The following is an 18,473-nucleotide window of genomic DNA, read 5'->3' as shown; positions in this document are numbered from 1 at the left end:
TTCAATCCCATGTTAGAACAGCCCCAAGGGGAACATAAAACAGATTGCTGCCTTGATTTAAAACAACTAAGGAAATATGCATGCTGGTTGGTGATTGAAACCCATGTACATTTCTTATGAACAAAAATAGAATGATAAGTAATCAAAAAAATGAAAAGGTCAAAAAATGATAGATACCTAGCACAAAGAATGCTGGAGTAGCTTTGTTTCAGTCATAATGAAGAAGAAAGGAAAACCACCCATGTCCAGTTACTCTCAAAGGTTCTTAGATAAGTACTAGGCTGGCTGCTCTTGCAGACAATTTTAAACCTAGTCAGTTCCCCTTTTTGTGCTCAAAATTAATCTTACTGGGTTGGAAATTGGCCTTACCCACCCCAAGCTGAATAATTATAAATTACTCCTACTGTGAATAAGTGGAAACATACCATAGATAGTTTGAAGGGACTCATTCATGGGATAAAGCATTTAGGAGCACTCTATCCATTAGTAGTACAGGGGGCAGTCCTGGGGTAAATTTTCCATTTCCCATCCATAGATCCAAGATACGCTTCATTATGGACAAAGATGAACTATGTTTTATGCGGAAAAGGTGTCTGTTCCAGAGCAGTGGTATCCTCTGCAAGATATACTTGTCCATATACCTGTCCCTCCAAACCATTCTGTTGATGTTGCAGAAGAGGTCCAGATCCGTAGACGGTATGTCTGATGCCATCTAAAGTAAATCAATCAGTATTAGGTCAGATGATGACTTGTATGCCAGACACAGGTCACCTCTTAGCAGTCTGTAGAATACTAAGTATACGGAGTATAGTGACAGGACTTCAGGTCGATCCATGTAAAACATGTTTTTAGGCCTTGTATTCTTTTAGTAAAGTATCAATGTTGCATTCCAGTTGTTGCATGTGTTTGGACAGATACATGCCAAAGGGGGCATTATGTTCAATGAATGGCCTAATGAGAACTGAATAAAGGGAGACAATGACATCCCTAGATCTAGACACAATCTTTTTGTTTATATGCTGTGTAATATAGAAGGTCTTTCTTACAACAATGGCAACATGTTGGTCAAAGGTTAGGTCAATGTCCACATTAAGTTCTCAAATTCCAGACAACTGGGTCAACTCTTGTGGGTATAATGTTAATGTGGTGGTTCCCTGGGATAGATAACTTCCCAAAGGATACAATAATGCATTGACATTCTATATATTCTATATTCTATCTGTGAGCTAGTTGGCAATCCAGTGGGTGACATGGGGGTTTATTCCCAGTTTATTTAGTTTTTCTACTAAGCCTGAGTGGGGGCATTGTGTCAAAAGTTTTGGCCAGGTCGAGGCATATGGTGTGTACAGTTTTGCCTACATCCATTTGCTTTGGAGACCTGTTCAAAAAAATCCACCAGGGTAAGTAAGCATGACCTGCCCTTGATGAATCCAGACTGAGATGCGTCCAATGTTCCCTATGTCCTGATTGATTAGTTCCATGATAAGCATTTCCATGACTCTGCATATGAGGCTGGTTAGCCTTACGAGTCTATAACTGACTGGGTCTGTGGGAAGTCCTCCCTTATACAGGGGAATGATTGTAGCTCTATTTGATGTCAAAAACCTGTATGGAGGCAGAAATTGAACAGTGTGGCTAAATCTGCTTCATTCTGTATCTAGGGATATTGACAGGACACACTGATGCACAGTATTTTCAGTTTTTACAGCACCTTTGGGACATGTTCTTCTGTTATAGCTGGAGGCAAGACAGTTTCAGGTATATCTTGTGGGACAGATGGAGGGGAGAGGGTCTCAATTTAATCAGAATGCACTTTCCTCTGTTAGGAGATTTTTAATAAGGTTTATACATGCCTGCATCACAAGCTAAATGAGGTTACTGTGGGCATGACATATGTCAGCCATTTATGTTAGCCAAAAATTGACTAGTCTTTAAACAGAATGTGGAGAAGTGCTATGGGGGCAGGGTATTCTGGAGAGTGTACAAATGGAAATGGACTTGTTATGATTTCTTCTGAAAGCTTTAACCAAACAGAACTGAAACACAGAAAGAGAAGTCCAAACCTTCTTCAGAGAGTAGATATAAATGGCTTATTTCCTGAGGATACACAGTTTGCATATTTAGTATTTAAGACTCATACTGTTACAGTGCTGAGCTTTAATTTAACAGAAAATTAAGCAACCCAACTGATTTTGGACATAAATGCAGTGCATTTCAAATCAATCATGTAAAATATATAAAATAAAGCACATTTCAGATCAATCGTAAAAAATATAAAATGCTGCAAAAGACTAGAATCCATGCTGTTTATAGTTTAACAAGATCTATTTGTTGCAATCATGTTAAGGTGCAAAGTAGGGGGGGGGGGCTGTTTAGTAGCATAATGTATGCAAAACGTCTTGCACTGCCAAGATGAGAGTTACTTTAGAAGTTGCCTTTCATGGCATTGTGTAGGCACTGTACCCTAAAATGCTGGACAGGGATTTGCTTATACAGACATGGCATATCTACTCTGTGCGGATATGGATTTGCCTAGCAAAGTATGCTGCAGGCAGCAAGGTATGAGTTGCTACGTAATGAGTTGCCTTACAATGCACACTAAATGGGACCTACTAGGTAGTATATTACATTAAACGCATGCTACAAGCTGCTAGGTACAGATTTACTTTAGGTGGCAAGATACTTGCAATATACTCTGAACTGCTGGGGTTCAGAGTGTAAAGACAACACGACTTATAGGACAAGTTACATAAAAGTGTCCACTGTCTGCCTATAAGATAATATCCAACCATTTTAACACACATGCCTGGAACCGAGCACTGGGGAGTTAGTATCTGGTTCTCACATGTGATATTAACAGCTACATTACACAACCCTTCAGGGATTATGAAATAAATTCCCCCCTACAATATTAATTTCCTACAAAACTAACTTTTAAGATTTTGTGTGCATATACATATATATGTGCATGTATATATTACATACACACACTGCATATATGCAGAAAGTGGAAAATATCAACATGGGAACATTGAATTACACCATTACAGCAATCAACTACTCAACTGGCAAGATTAAAAGATTATGACCCAACAAACACGAATGTAAGAACCTACAGTCTAAACTGTAAGGCAGGAGACTGTTACAGGGGGCCAATATATATGAACTATTAGTAAAGCTGATGGGTAGTGGTCTGCCTTAATTGACACTGTACATACTTCACATTCTAAACTGCTGGGTAGTAGTTGCCTTATGAAAACAGTAGGACCAACAAGATTTGACTAAGGGGGTATGATACAAGCAACACGTTGTGAGACGTTCAACAGATGTTTGAGAAGACACAGCATTTCCAGTTTGATGTCAGCTGCTCAGATGGCGTATGCAGTACGTTCCCGACTTGCCAAGTTGGACTTTCCTTTAGTGGCATAGCTACTCATACAGATTTTTTTTATCAAGTGACCAAGGTTATTCCCCTGCATAAAGAAAGACGTTCCACAGACCTAGGAAATTACAGACCAAAACGTCTGACCAGTCTCATATGCAAAACCATAGAAAGACTTACCATGGAACTAATCAATAAGAACATAGGGAACCTTCAAACATTGGACCTGTCTCAGTTTGGATTCATCAACAGCAGATCATGCTTACTCATCCTGGTGGACTTTTTCAAAAAAGTCACCAAAGCAATAGATGACAGTAAGATGGTACACACATTTCTCAACCTGGCCAAAAGTTTTGATACAAACCCCACTCATGCGTAGCAAACAAGGTAAATAAACTGGAAATAAACCCTCCTGTCACTTGTTGTTTTGCCAACTGGCTGACAAATAGGGTGCAGGAAATCAAAATTGGGGAAGTTACCCCCACAAGAGACCAGTCACCAGTGTAGTAATAGGTTAGCTGCCTTTGTGGACCATTTAAAGCCTAGCCAATTTCTTTTAGTGAGAACCAAATCATGTACCTCTTGCCTGTGAAGTAAATACTTTAACCATTATGCTAATCCCCAACCCTGCCAATTTTCAAACTTGTTGAAGCAAAAAACCTTCCCATTCCCAGAACAATATCTTCCATTTCACAAATCTTCAACTCAAGTGTTACAGTGGTGGAATTCTTTCTTGTTGCACTATATTTCTTTGGTATAACCCTTTCTGAGGCCTTCTTCAGTATGTAAGCATACTACATTTCCACATATTTAACGACAAAAGTATATCATCCTTTCATCACTAAAACAAAATCCAGTTAAACCTTTACCATTCTTAAAGAAGACAAAAATGTTTGATTTTGTCTTTCCCATTACATACAGTACCAGTATATTCAAACATTTTAATATACCTAAAAATGTAGTTTAAAATCTACATCATCATAACAGCCTATCTGGATGTATATTGCTATATTTTAAAATGATGGCTAAAAGTTTTGATACAATCCCCCACTCATGCGTAGCAGACAAAGTAAATAAACTGGAAATAAACCCTCCTGTCACTTGTGTTTTTAATTTCTTGGTTAGCATGGTATAACTCAGTCAACTTTAAATCTGTCATGTCCACCTGATGTACATCACTGTATCTTTATATCATAGCTTTAATTCTATATCCTTGTAAGAATGTCAGGGTAAATTGGATAATGTCTACATTTGCCTTGATTTTATAGTATAAAGTAGAGTGACTGTGCAAAGTAGCATACCTTTTCTTAAGGTTCAATGAGTGGTTTCTATTCCTTCTGCACTTTACAGTGAGTGTCTGCAGAGTTCATTTAACCATTGGCTAGCCTTCTCCTTCCCTGTAGTCTTTACCCCTCCCTCCTCCAGCTCTTGTTCTGTATTGGATAACCTGAGGTAATTTAAACCCAGGGTGCCATTTTGTTTTTTTGTTTCAAATCCAACAGCAGCTGTTTGTCTCCCTTGGTGTGTAATCATCCTACTGTAAGGTTTTTGCATTCAAGGTATGCTGTATATTGTGGTTTAATTCCTAATGCTTTAGTACAACAGCTTATACTATATGTTTCTGTTATGTTTAACACTGCAGGATGCCTTTAGATAATTCTGCTTACTGAACTGCTGTCACATATGCACCTAGATATGTTCTGTTTTCCTTGTTTACTGTTATAGAGCCAGAAGGGCTGTTTCACATGCTGCATTTCACTGCTCTGTCTAACTGCATTGACTAGTTTTAAATACATTGAAAGTGTATCTTGCTTAATTTAGTAGAGGACTGCTTTCTATATTTACATTTTATATTTGTATGTTGCCATAAGAAAATATTTTATGTTATCAGGTGCTGAAGCAGGATTAACCATTGTCTGATGTTTTTGTTATTGACTATTGCTAAACAAAAATCCAATCTGACTGGTCACACAGTATGTGCTGCCTTAACCTAATGCTCTCTTACATTTTTCTTCTATTTTTCTTTCAGTAATCCAAACCATCCTTCAGGTCAAGCAGGTCTCTGCCCCCCATATCAAGCAGTAGAAATTTCAGTTGTTTCTCTTGAGCACTGGGCACCCACAGACACTTGTCCTGCAACTAAAACGACTAAATACTAATGTAGGTGCTTAACTTCCAAGTGTCTAGACAGTAAAATACCTTACTTGCATTAACTTAAACAAATGTTAGTGAGTGTATTAGTATATTTCTGCTGTATAGTTCCTTAGTCAAACCTCTGTACTGATGAGTACATAACCAGGACTAAACAGTTGTATATTGCTCTCCAGTTAGTGCCCCCCCAACTAAAGTCAAGTTTCTGTTGAGAAATACTCAAATCTATAAAAGAGCATTTCTTTTCCTCTCCTGTTTCATCTGTAACTAACCCCAGCTTTAATTCTATATCCTTGTAAGAATGTCAGAAAATAATACTCTGTGCCCATAACATAGCCTATAACTTCGTGCAAACATATTAAATTACAGTTAAAATTTCAGTTGAACATATTACAATTTAAGCTAACATTACATACTTACCAAAGCCTAAAGAAACACTTAGAGTCGGTGTTAGCCCGCTTCGCTCGCCCTCGGGCTTGCTCCGCTCCCCTCCCTGCCCCCTATTCCCACCCGCCCCCACTACCTCTCCTTTTATTCTAACCCCTAATCACCTGACCAGTAGTCCAACCCCTAATTCCCTAACAACTAGCCCAACCCACTCATCCTACCTCCCCCCACCCCCCAATCCAATTATATCCCACTCCCAAAACACATTCCCAGGCAACACAACTCTACCCTCACACACAACCAACCAGGAATCCTAGTTGTACTTCTCACTCAAAGTAGTATCATGTTACCCACACTCACATCCCTATCACTAGCTCTACTATCGCTAACCTTCCTAACTTCCTTACAAACAGATCTACCGTTGCACAACTGCTATCACACTACCCACACTAGCCCACCCTCTCAAACTCACTCAGACTTCTACATCTGCCCTACAATCATAAATCTTACAACTACATACTACTCACTAACAAAAATTACACCATCTCATCACACTAAGAAAAACTTTCATAGACCAAGCTCGCAAACAATTAATATTAAAAAACACATACTGACACTCCTACAAATTCTGCTAACCTCTGGTGACATTCACCCAAATCCAGGTCCCTCTCGGCTAGACAAACATCTGACCTGCTAATCCTAAATCTCAACATAAGAAGTATTACCAATAAGCTAACAGACCTACATGCATTCATAGCCCACTACAACCCTGATATACTTGCCATTACAGAAACCTGGCTTACACCCAGTATCCAAGATGAAGTCTTTCTTCCCCCAGGGTATAATACACTTAGATCTGATAGAACAAACAGGAAAGGAGGAGGAGTAGCCATTCTCTTTAAAAACACCCTTAACCTCCAGCTCCTGCACACCACACCACCCACTTTTCAAACTGCTGAAGTCCTGTTTTCTGTCCTATCCATAAGAAACACCAAGAAGATTAATATAATATGCTGCTATATACCTCCAGGCAACAACTCGCTCATAATAGAAGACATCCTACACTGGACAAAGGACAATCTACCTCAGGAAACGATCCTACTAGGAGACCTTAACACTGACTGAGCAACCTGTAACTCCAGCAGCCCCTCTACACATATCAATCTATATGGGTTCTCTCAACTAATTAAAGAACCAACTAGAATAGATGAGAGAACAAAGAGAGAATCCATACTGGACTGGACACTAACCAACTATCCCAAACAAAACTATACAGTAGGCTGCCTCCCAGATGACTTAAGTGATCATCTCCCCACTTTCCTACTCCAGAAACACTCCAATCACCCCAAACCAGTAGTCTACAAATTTGTACGAGATGACCGTAACCTTACCCCACGATACCTAAATACTGTCCTAAGCCACTGCAACTGGGAACCACTACGGACACTGGGTTAGACCAGGCAGTAGACTACTTCAATACAACCTTCTCTAACATCCTTAATAGTCTAGCTCCCAGCAGAAAGATCAGAGTTAAAGCCAACTACGCACCCTGGCTAAATAGAGACACCAGAGCCTTACTAAAAGCTAGAGATAAAGCCTGGAAAATCTGGAAAACTGACAAAACCCCTAGCTCCAGACAATACTATCAACAGCTTAGAAACAAGGCCAAGGCTGAATCCAAAATAAACAAACAAAACTCTTTTCTTAGCGCCCAAAGGAAATATTCAAATTGTCCACAAAAATTCTGGCATGCCATTAACTCCCTACTAAAGCCAGGCAAAACCACAACCCCAGCACCCATCTCTACTAACAATACCCTAGACACAGCTTCTCAATTTAATAACCATTTTACTAAATCCATCTTGGCCCTGTCCAGTCAAATAACCAAAAACATTCTACCTCAGTCACAACATAACCTATTCCACACCACGGCCTCTTTCAGCCTATCACCAGTGCCCACCTCAACTATCAAAAACTCCTCCTAAAACTAAAGCCAACCACACTAGCAGCTGATAACATACCAGCTGCATACCTAAAATGGCTAGTGACTCCTTATCATATCCTGTCTCCATCCTTATCAACCGCTCCATACTAGAATCCTACATACCCAAACTCTGGAAAGTATCTCGCATAATTCCTCTCCATAAAGGAGGTAATTCTTATGAATTCTCCAACTACCGACCTATTGCCATCCTTTGCCCCTTATCCAAAATTCTTGAGAAATGCATCCACTTGCAAGTGATGACATTTCTTAACACACACAATCTACTATCTACCACACAACACGGTTTCCGTCCACATCACAGCACTACCACAGCCCTTTTATCTTTCACTAATTATATAAACCTTCACAGAAATGATAACAAATATGTATCAGCCATTTTCCTAGACCTCTCAAAAGCATTTGATATGGTCTCCCACTCCATTCTACTAGACTCACTAACATCATTATCCTTCACCTCCTCTACTATGGCCTGGTTCAGAAGCTACTTGTCTGACAGGCAACAATCAGTCCAGTGGAAAGGAACTCTGTCTACACAACTTCCAGCCACCATAGGTGTCCCACAGGGCTCTATACTGGGCCCGCTGTTGTTCTCTATTTTCACAAATAACCTCAAATGCTCTACACAACATGCCACACTCATACAATATGCAGATGATTCAACTCTGATCTGCTCCGCCTCATCTCCCACCACCCTACGACACTCACTCAAGATACCTTTATCTCAGTAGAAAATGGATATCTGGGATCCAACTAATTCTAAATCCCAAAAGACAAAACTGCTACTATTTACCCCTAATAGATCAAAAACCCTCTCCTTTACCATAACCTCTAATGACGGCACCACCATCTCCCCTTCTAACCACACCAAACTTCTGGGCATTGAAATAGACAATAATCTCCACTTTGATGTTCACATCTCACATACCATAAAACTAGTACACAAAAACTAGGCTCCCTATACAGGCATAAGTCCTTTCTCTCACAAAAGCAAGAGTCACTCTTGCACAAAGCCACCTCCTCTCAACTCTATTATACGCAGCACCAATCTTTACCCAAATCAGACAATGTGACCTAGACAAACTAGAATCATGCTACAATAAAATAGCCAAGTTTGCTACTAACTCAACCTATAGAACCCATCACTGTGCTGCACTAAAAGAACTAAAATGGCTTGAGCTACCACAGCTACTTAACTATCACCAGCTGGGCACAGCCTACAATATTCTCAAATATCCTGAAAACCCCTCATTATCCAACCTACTTACTATCTATACTACAAACCGATACCTAAGATCCAGTGAAAAATCTCTCCTCTCCATCACCAAGGCTAACAATAATGCAGGGAAAGCGCTCTACTCCCACACCGTTGCCAGAAATTGGAACTCTCTTCCCCTATCTGTGTCCACTGCCCCCTCCACATCCATATTAAAAACTCCCTCAAATCGCACCTTCTTAGTACATGGTTATGCCCTTGTATCACATAACCCTACCCATACTACTATTAACTCCCCAAATTCCTCTGATCACATGCTGGAGCTCTGATCCCCTGTAGGCTTGGTCATCTGAAAGGGTACTTTTAACTGTAGAATCTTACTTGATATATTTTCTTTTCTTACCAAAGTATGACTGACATTGTCTTTTTACCCATGTTCTATATCTTTTACCTGGAGTGTTTTTATTAATTCTTGTTATATTACTATGCTCAGCATACATGATGTAACCTGTTTTGTGTATTATGCTGGATGTACTGTATTTGTATAACTTGATGTTGGAGCTTTTCTCCCCGGGCCTCCGCTGAAAATGGACCTGGTCCAGTCGGAATTTCCCGGTTAACAAATGTAAAATAAAATAAATAAATAAATAGATATATGCAGTTCTGATAGCAAGTAATATTCTGCCCGATTTGTCCAAATAACTACAAACTTGATAATCTACAGATCCAACTTAATAAGCAGCTCATTTCCCAACCTTTTTAAGAATGTATTCTTTAAATACACTACTTTGGTTGTATTATATCTTTAAAATAGTGTTCCAGTCTCACAGCTGCTTTAAATAATGTCTGCTTTAAATAATGTCTTTGTAATTCCCTTGAGATGTCCAACACTGCTGTGATATTGTGCTCATAATTATTACCATACATTTGTACTAAGAAATGCACATGTCACACTGACATATTGGTATTACCCTGTATCCCACAGTAATGAGAGATTTGTGTTCCAACTACTGAAACCAAAGCAGTCTGCAGATTTTTTTAAGGAGGGGCAAAATACTGACAACACCGGGGATGACAAATTATGTTTCCTTTTTCTCTTAAGCACTGTAATGTCTTCAACATGGCTATGTCTGTTTTTGCCTTTTTTTCTAGTAGCATGGTTGTTAAGAACATCAGTCAGTGTTAAAATGCAGATCTGAGGAACCTATATGTGCAGAAGGGGATGACAACTGTTGGGTGACTTACAAGGTCCTTGGCTGTTGCTGTGCAAAGGGCCCATTGCAGTTCAAAACCAGACCAGACTGAGGTTTCCTTTTTCCTAGTATTCCAATCCTGTATACTCTATGCTAACAAATATTAACAAGTGTACGTCTAGTACACTGACAAAACCTGGAAATGACTACATACCTAAAAAGTTTCTTTTCCAAGGAATACGGAAAAAGACGTAGAACCACTATCTCCAATCCAGTCAGACATTATGAACCGAACCCACATTATGTCTATGAATCTAAACTGGTACTCCAGCAATACTGACTGTATACACACACACAGGTTCACCTAACCAGCAGCATGTACAAACCTACGCTTACCCCATTTTCATTTCAGCTGACCTCATGCCTTTCACCCTCCACTACGACCATTCCCGGCAAAAAAAATTATCACACGCAAAGATACGACAAAATACTCACACTACCAGCCTAGAGATGATCCAGGACACCATGCTGCTTCCTACTCTAGCTGTTCAGCAACGGTTACCAAAGGACGAAAAGGACCTGCCGCGAACCTGCGCGGACTGCAATGTAGCACTTCTGCAGAAAGCTCCGTGATATCGAGACTGATATCGCAAAAGCTGAGAAAAATCGACCCACTGTCACTGTCTCACTGCAGAAGGTGAAGGAAATTCCAGTATTATAACTGTGAAACCGGCGGTGTCTCGGTAGCTCCGATACTGATAGTCCAGCTCTGGAAAATAAAGCGGTGTTCGTATCTTGGCTGTACTTCTGTGGATGACTTGTCAGTCCCGGCCTGCGATTCGGCAGGCGGAAGCTCCGCTATATCTGGTTCGTTACTGCAGCACCTGATCCCTAGAAACGCACAGATCCGGGGGGTTATTACCACAGTACTGGCTGGCGGCAGATGAGGAGCCTTGAGCTGTTGGACAGACACTGATGTTATAATGCCAGAGAAAACAGCGATTATCCAAGTGCTGGAGTTTCCGTAGTAGAAAGAGCTAGTCGGGGGTAAATTCCGGTGCTGATGTTGCGGTACCTAAGGGCCGCTCCCTTCACAAACCACTACGTCTCTCTCACTCTGCCGCAGATGGTCGCTCTGCCGGAGCTGATGCAGCCACAGTGCTTAAAGGGTTTCAAAGTAATTGGCCCTTTCTGCCGACGATAAAACGGCCGTCAGCCAGTAAAAATCCCTTTAACTTACAAGAAAAGGGACAGGATTAGAACACCATTAAAATAAACCTGGGTTCTAACGGCATAGGAGCATTCTAAGGCAAATCTACGGATATAACGTAAAAGTCATTGTGGAATATACGGTAGAAACTAAGTGGAAATTGTTACACTGAAGTATGATATTAAACGAGGTGTAGCACAGACGGAAGGATATAAGGCGCACAGGGTAGGAATTAGCATTTTTGGGGGCCCAGTAAGTGCAAAGTTGGGGACCCCTGGACACTAAGTCTACGCATCAGCCTTCACTTCTAAGCAACCTTTCAGTTCATGCAGCAAAGTTTTAGGAATAGTATGCAACATATAGAACTGTATCTACAGTGAGCTTACAATTTGACAGGCTTGTGCATCACACACAGCTCTCAACCTTCCATGTCCAAAATGAGGAACACTAGCCCTCATAATGTGGAAGAAATGGGCAAAATGTGGAACATACTAATGGCTTACTAACAACTTCAACTAGGAAGGTCATAGGATGGTTAAAATATGCTGGTTTTACTTATAGAGAAGATTTTTTAATGAATTAATATGATTCGTTTCTATTTACAATGGATTTCACTTAAAAAAATTCCTAACACTGAATGAGGGAACTTTGAGGAACATGGACTTTTTAAGACCCCAAATGAGGTACGTTCCTCATAATTAAGGTACACTTGAGAGGTATGGCATCACAGAGAAACATTGGCAGTGACTATGATGTAGTTGCAGTGGTGACACATTACAGCAACCCTATGTACAGGGCTGACGAGGTGAAATAGGGCCCTATGCAATGGGTTCCATGGCACCCCCCCACCCCCATTGCTTGTTTCACCTCCCGGGCACGCATCCTCTAGTGTTACCCTATTCTCTACCCATCCTGGGCTCCCCACACCACGCAAATTATCTTTTTTAAACATTTTCTAACATTTTGATTTACACTTCAGCTCTTAAGCTTTTTTAAAGAAGCTATGGCCTTCTCTATGGTCTGAAGTGTATATATATATACATATATATATATATATATACACACACACACACACACACAATCTTTTTCATTCAATGTGGCTTTTAACAAAAAATGTGGTTAAGACAACAAATTCAGAGTTGCTGTTCAAGTCCACTTTCTATCCATCCTTTCAGCACACCTTTCCTGGCCAAGTTAGCATAGTAGTAATTGTGTTAGAAATAAGTTAAAGCCGGGGCTCTGGTGGCCATCTTGCCCCCAGAAGCTATAGGGTTATATATGCCCTGAGTTGCATTGTAGAGCATTTTCATAACCTTTTGATCTTGTGTGACCTGAAGAAAAATCATGAGTAAAGAATGTCAATCATACTGTTTTCTTTCAGGGAAGGCACAAATGGTGCCCAAAGCTTAGTGTTCAAAGCTGACAAAATATTAGCTCACAGTAAACTAACAAAACAAATGTGTGGGAGGATGCATAAACCCTATATGAGAATATTGCCTGCCTCCTTAACCCCTTTCAAAAAGAAAAAAAGAAAGACACAAGTCACTGTCTGTGCAGCCCCTGTTGTTAAGATTAGGATAAAAGCAGAAGTTCAAAGCGCTACAGGTGACTGCTGCCATGCATGCACATATCATGCCTCCACACTCCTCACCCCCCTAACAAAAGTGAAAAAAATAATGTATTCCCACTTGCTGCTCCTAGACAGTATAATGCCCCAACACAAGCTATAGTAACCTTCTTTGCTCACCTCTAAGGTCTGTGAGAAAAGTAAGCCTCAACACAAGCTATGATGACCTCCTGTGCACACCTCTGGGGTTTTATTGTGAGGAAAATTAAAGTAATGATCACACCATTCACAGCCCCACATATAATCTATAGCAACTTCTGTACATACCTCTGACCAAAGCTGGTTTTAGACTGAGTGCAACAGTTGAGGGAAAGGTCACCATTAAGTTCATGTCAAAACACATTTATACGGGTCTACTTTTGGACCTCGAAAGTTTAATAGCTCGAATGCATATGGATCGAACCATATGCATCGAACTATTAAACAATCGAAGTCCAAAAAAAAATACACAAAAACAAATTTAAACTAGTTAACTACTTAAATATACCAACTCCGAGATCGCACTACATTGAAGTAAACAGAAATCTCCACCTATGGAGATTTCCATTTACATTTTTGATGTTTTGTGCTTTTGGTGTACTAGTGTCGAGAATATCGTATTCAATATTCTCGGACTCGAGCACATAAAGTAGACCCCATTTGTACAGTCTCAGGTGTTGGAGCCAGCCATACCTCTCAGCCTCTTAGTGCAAGAAATCTGGACAAAGCCCAACAAAAAGGGGGGACAAAGGCCCAAAAATAGGGACATATTTTAAATATTGTTCTTATAAACTTAGTTGCTTGAGTAACAGGGTTTGTTTTAATATACATATTCTGAAGGATTTGAAGTCTGATACTCAAATGTATGTCATTATTTAATGACCTCAATCCTCAGATCATCCTAGTGATTTGCCAGAAAACCCCAAATTTAATGATGAACAGACCAAAAATATGATCAAAAATCTGGACAGTTGAGAGGTATGGAGCCAGCAGACTCCTAGAAGCTCTAAGGTCTGAATGTTCCATGATGCATTTTATGCCTTATTTTTGAAAGATAATTACTTGTTAGCTGCATTTTTTACTGTTATCCCAAAGAGGTATGTATGTGCTCAGCATTCTTGTGTGTATACATAGATAAAAAACAATGATATTTTATATACACACACACACACACACACACACACACACACACACTTATCATTTGTTTACTGGGAAAGTCTGACTTGGAACGATGCCAATTTTCAGCACAGGCTCAGGGAGAAACGCTCCAGATGCATGCCTTTGAAACGTTGGAGGAAACTAGAGCACCTGGAGGAAACCCACACAAATGCAGGAGAACATACAGACCCCACACAGAAGGCACTCTAGCCGAGAATCGAAGTAGAGAACCTCTTGCGAGGTGACAATGCTACCACTGCACTACTGCACCGTCCATGAGCAATGAGCAGTTGCTTTCTCATACCTCCTCTTCCTGCAGAACCACCTAAGATAGCCATCTGTTTGCAAGTCTACGTTTGTGATAGCAACTGAAAGAAATTACATTCAACTTGTTACTCTTAAATTCATTATTACAATACCCACATATACAAGCATAATGGCAATGCCAATAATGTTTATGATAGAAAGTGAAAGAAATTATAGCCATCTTGTTACTCTTATACTGCAGCTCCTCAACACACCCACACAAATGCACATACACAATCATAATACAAAGCAATCCAAAGCAATTCTAGTTTTACAGTGATTTCAGCAAACAATACATTGTGACACTGGTACCACTGCACCAGCTCAGTGACTGTTTAGCATAATGCATACCTGTCACTGTCCTTTACTTTACAGAATATCACTGATCTTGCCTCATATTTTTGCCCTATCCCTCGTATAAAAAAAAAAAAAAAAAGATTTGCTGGTGAATCATATTCAGGATTGCAGACAGTAATGCCAGAAATTAGAATTTCATACTTTGTACTGTTCAAAAATATATATTAATGCAAAACATGTTGTTCTATTAACTCTATAAGTGAATTAATGTAATATTTAAAAAGTTTCTGATCTTGATCCTTTCTTCTACCGTTATTGTTGGCTTAGCCCAGAATTCTTAAGCAAATAAGTTGAGAGTTATAGTATCTGGTGTCTTGCAATTATTTGTAAAACTCCCTCAAACAAAAAAACATCTGTGAAGATTGACAGAATCTGTTCTTCCTAAAATCTTAGGTAAGAACTGAGATCAGTCACTCTGGTCTGCCAATCTCTAGAGCTTACCTTGCTCATTCAGTGATTACTAGCTTTATCCTAATAGGGTCATAGCAACCCTGTTTAGGATCAAGCACATAATCTGAAAGTGAATGTTTTTTTTCTTATTATCCCACAACCAGCTAGTTTTGTGGAACCCCCAAATATTCAAGGATGATTGGGAGGCCCTCTGCAGTTACAGGTGTTATGGGTGCCTAAAGTTTGCAGTGCAAATAGTTTTTGTGGAGAGAATATTCAGCAGCAGGCTTTAACTAAGTAAGCACTATGTGAATGGTAAAACATTTCATGAAGTTATGAATTTTCAACTAAAAACACTCAGCAGTTACCAGCAAGGAACCAAATAAACTTCTTGAGCACACCAAAACATTATTTCCCGCTTTCGTCAAACTGACTTCATCAGAACAACTTCCACAAAGGTGACAATCAATATATATTCAAACTGACCAATAAAAACACTGGAACAATTAACATAATGATAATAATTAAAAAGAAGAATAGAAGAAATTCTTTTCTGCACATAAAACCTTAAAAAAAACTCCTATCACCTTATTACTGCTATTTTTTATATATATATATATATATATATATATATATATCAAAACCAAAACTGGACACAACCACCACGATGTTATAAAACCAGTATTTAATGTCGAAGTAAAGCAAAAATGAGATAAAATAAGCGCTTTCACATGCTGCACAGGCATGCTTCTTCAGATTTCACAAACACATTTTCAAACAGTTCTTAAGTACTAACTGCACAGCCAAATAATTGAATAATGGATACAATAATTGAATTCAATAATTGATTGATTGAGCAAGCAATATTTTAAGGCAACCAGCTCCTGGTTGAAAGCCAGATATAAAGTGAATCATATATAATGAAATGTGTGTATGTGTATCCTGAATACAAAAAATACAATGTGATAAGTAGTATAAAGTAATAATAATTGACTAACTAAAAATTGATAATTTAAACAAAACACAATTTGCAACATCATATTACACTATCCGATGTAAAAATATATAAAATATATCAAAACACTATTTACTAAAATGCGTGTACTAACGTACATCTACACCCAGGGTATAAATTTGGGTCCTTAAGCATGTCCAGTGCTTATAATTCATTACCTCTTAAAACATTAATGGAGGGAATATTAATAATATATATAGTATGTAGTATAAAAATACAATATATATATATATGTATATATATATATATATATATATATATATGTATATGTATATATATATATATATATATATATATATATATATGGTTGAATCCAAAAATACATCTAAATACGTGCATCCAGTATTGGTTTAATGCTAATAGACTGGTTGAGCCCTGGTTCTACATGTGCTCTCATTCTAAAGATCCATTCAAGCTCAACTGATTCTAAGTGATTCAGGTTACTGCCCCCTCGTTTATTCTGCAATATCATCTGTAACACCCTGAAACTAAAAGTATGACCTACATTTAAGCTAACATGTCTGGCCAACGCGTTCTGGTTGTTCATTTTCCTGATATATATGATTATATATTCTGTCTTTTAACCTCCTCGCTGTCATGCCCACATAAAACCCTGTACATTTTGTGCTTGTAGCTAAGTAAATTAGATTCTTGCTATCGTATGTAGCATAGAACTTAGGTTTAAACTCAAACATCATGGTAGGGTGAACAAAATGTTGTAAGAATGTTATATATCTACACATGTTACATCTCATACAGCAAAAAATACCCATTTTATTTATACTTAATCTATTGATTCTATCTTTTGTGTGTTCCTTACATGATTGCCTTTTTAAATTCTTACTATTTCTATAGTTGAATCTTGGTTTATGTCCCACTATATTCAACGTTTTAGCATCTATGGTGAGTACACTCCAATGTTTGCTTATTATGTCCACCACTTTCCTGTTGGCATTAGTGTATCTTGTAATAAACGGAGTTATAATATCATAACTTCCTCTTGATCTATTATTTGCATGATTCATGGTGATTTTAGTATTCTCATTTATATTATCCATAATGGAGCATCTAACTTTATTTATCATAGAATCATTATACCCCCTGTCTAAAAACAGGGTGTGTAGATCATCAAGCTGTCTCTGTGAAATCTGAAGAAGCATGCCTGTGTAGCACGTGAAAGCGCTTATTTTATCTCATTTTGTTTTACTTCGACATTAAATACTGGTTTTATAACATCATGGTGGTTGTGTCCAGTTTTGGTTTTGATACTTTTCTCATTGGGAATTACAACCTTTAGACGGTAGCAGCACTTATTTTTCTTTATATATATATATATATATATATATGTATATATATATATATATATATATATATATATATATATATATATATGGTTTCCTAGATTTAACAAACATTTGATATTAATCATGTCATTTAACCCAGGATATTTATCCCCACCCAATTTTAATTGCCATAATCTTTCTTTCTCTGTTCTAATACATTCTTAAAATCACCACCCCTAAAATCAACTAACACCTGCTCTATAATAGAAAACAAAAAAAAATTGTCCTGATCATATTCAATAGAGTGCCTATAAATGGCATTTTTCTTATCTGTTGTTTTTATACTATAGAAATGTCCCTTAAGTCATTCTTGTAACTTTCTAGTTGATATTCTTACATAAAAAGTACTGCACCATGAACATTTACTTATATAAACCACCCCCACAGTTTTACAGCAAAACCTACTGGGTACCGATAAGGTGTAAGGTAGTTTAGCCAACTGGATGTACGGTCCTTGTAAAATGTAACGGCCAGCATTACACTCGCCACATTTATATATCCCCTTATACTTATTAGTTGAAAATAACGGAGGGTATAATTTTGGTATTAGCTTTCTGTAATAAAACTTTCATATTATTACCATTTTTATAAACAAAACAAGAGGCCTTTCCAACATTTTTATATAGCTCTTTATTCCCTTCTAAAATAGTCCAATTATTTTTTTATTATAGAGCGTATAGTGTAGCTATCAACTATCATATTTAAATTACAAAATATATCTTTCTCCTCTTTTGTATTTTCATAAAGCTGTTTCTTT

At 38.3% G+C, this 18,473-nt stretch overlaps 1 protein-coding gene across 2 annotated transcripts in view; it reads right to left on the bottom strand.

The window, feature by feature from the left end:
• Window positions 1–11,608, bottom strand: part of REEP2 (receptor accessory protein 2) — a 795,838-nt gene extending 784,230 nt beyond the window's left edge. Inside the window, exon 1 of one of the 2 annotated variants that reach the window (XM_044069516.1) lies at window positions 10,827–11,608. In XM_044069516.1, the coding sequence (XP_043925451.1) occupies window positions 10,827–10,858 (32 nt within the window). In that variant the 5' untranslated portion in view covers window positions 10,859–11,608. The remainder of the gene's footprint in view (window positions 1–10,826) is intronic. The other variant, XM_044069519.1, reaches the window with a different exon arrangement.
• Between the last annotated feature and the right edge of the window lie 6,865 nt (window positions 11,609–18,473).

The sequence above is a fragment of the Protopterus annectens genome, chromosome 4.part0, assembly GCF_019279795.1.
Source record: "Protopterus annectens isolate FY-2018-M chromosome 4.part0, PAN1.0, whole genome shotgun sequence".
Classification (NCBI taxonomy): Eukaryota; Metazoa; Chordata; order Ceratodontiformes; family Protopteridae; genus Protopterus; species Protopterus annectens.
Note: the sequence above shows the minus strand (reverse complement) of the source record. Positions and strands in the feature narration are given on the sequence as shown.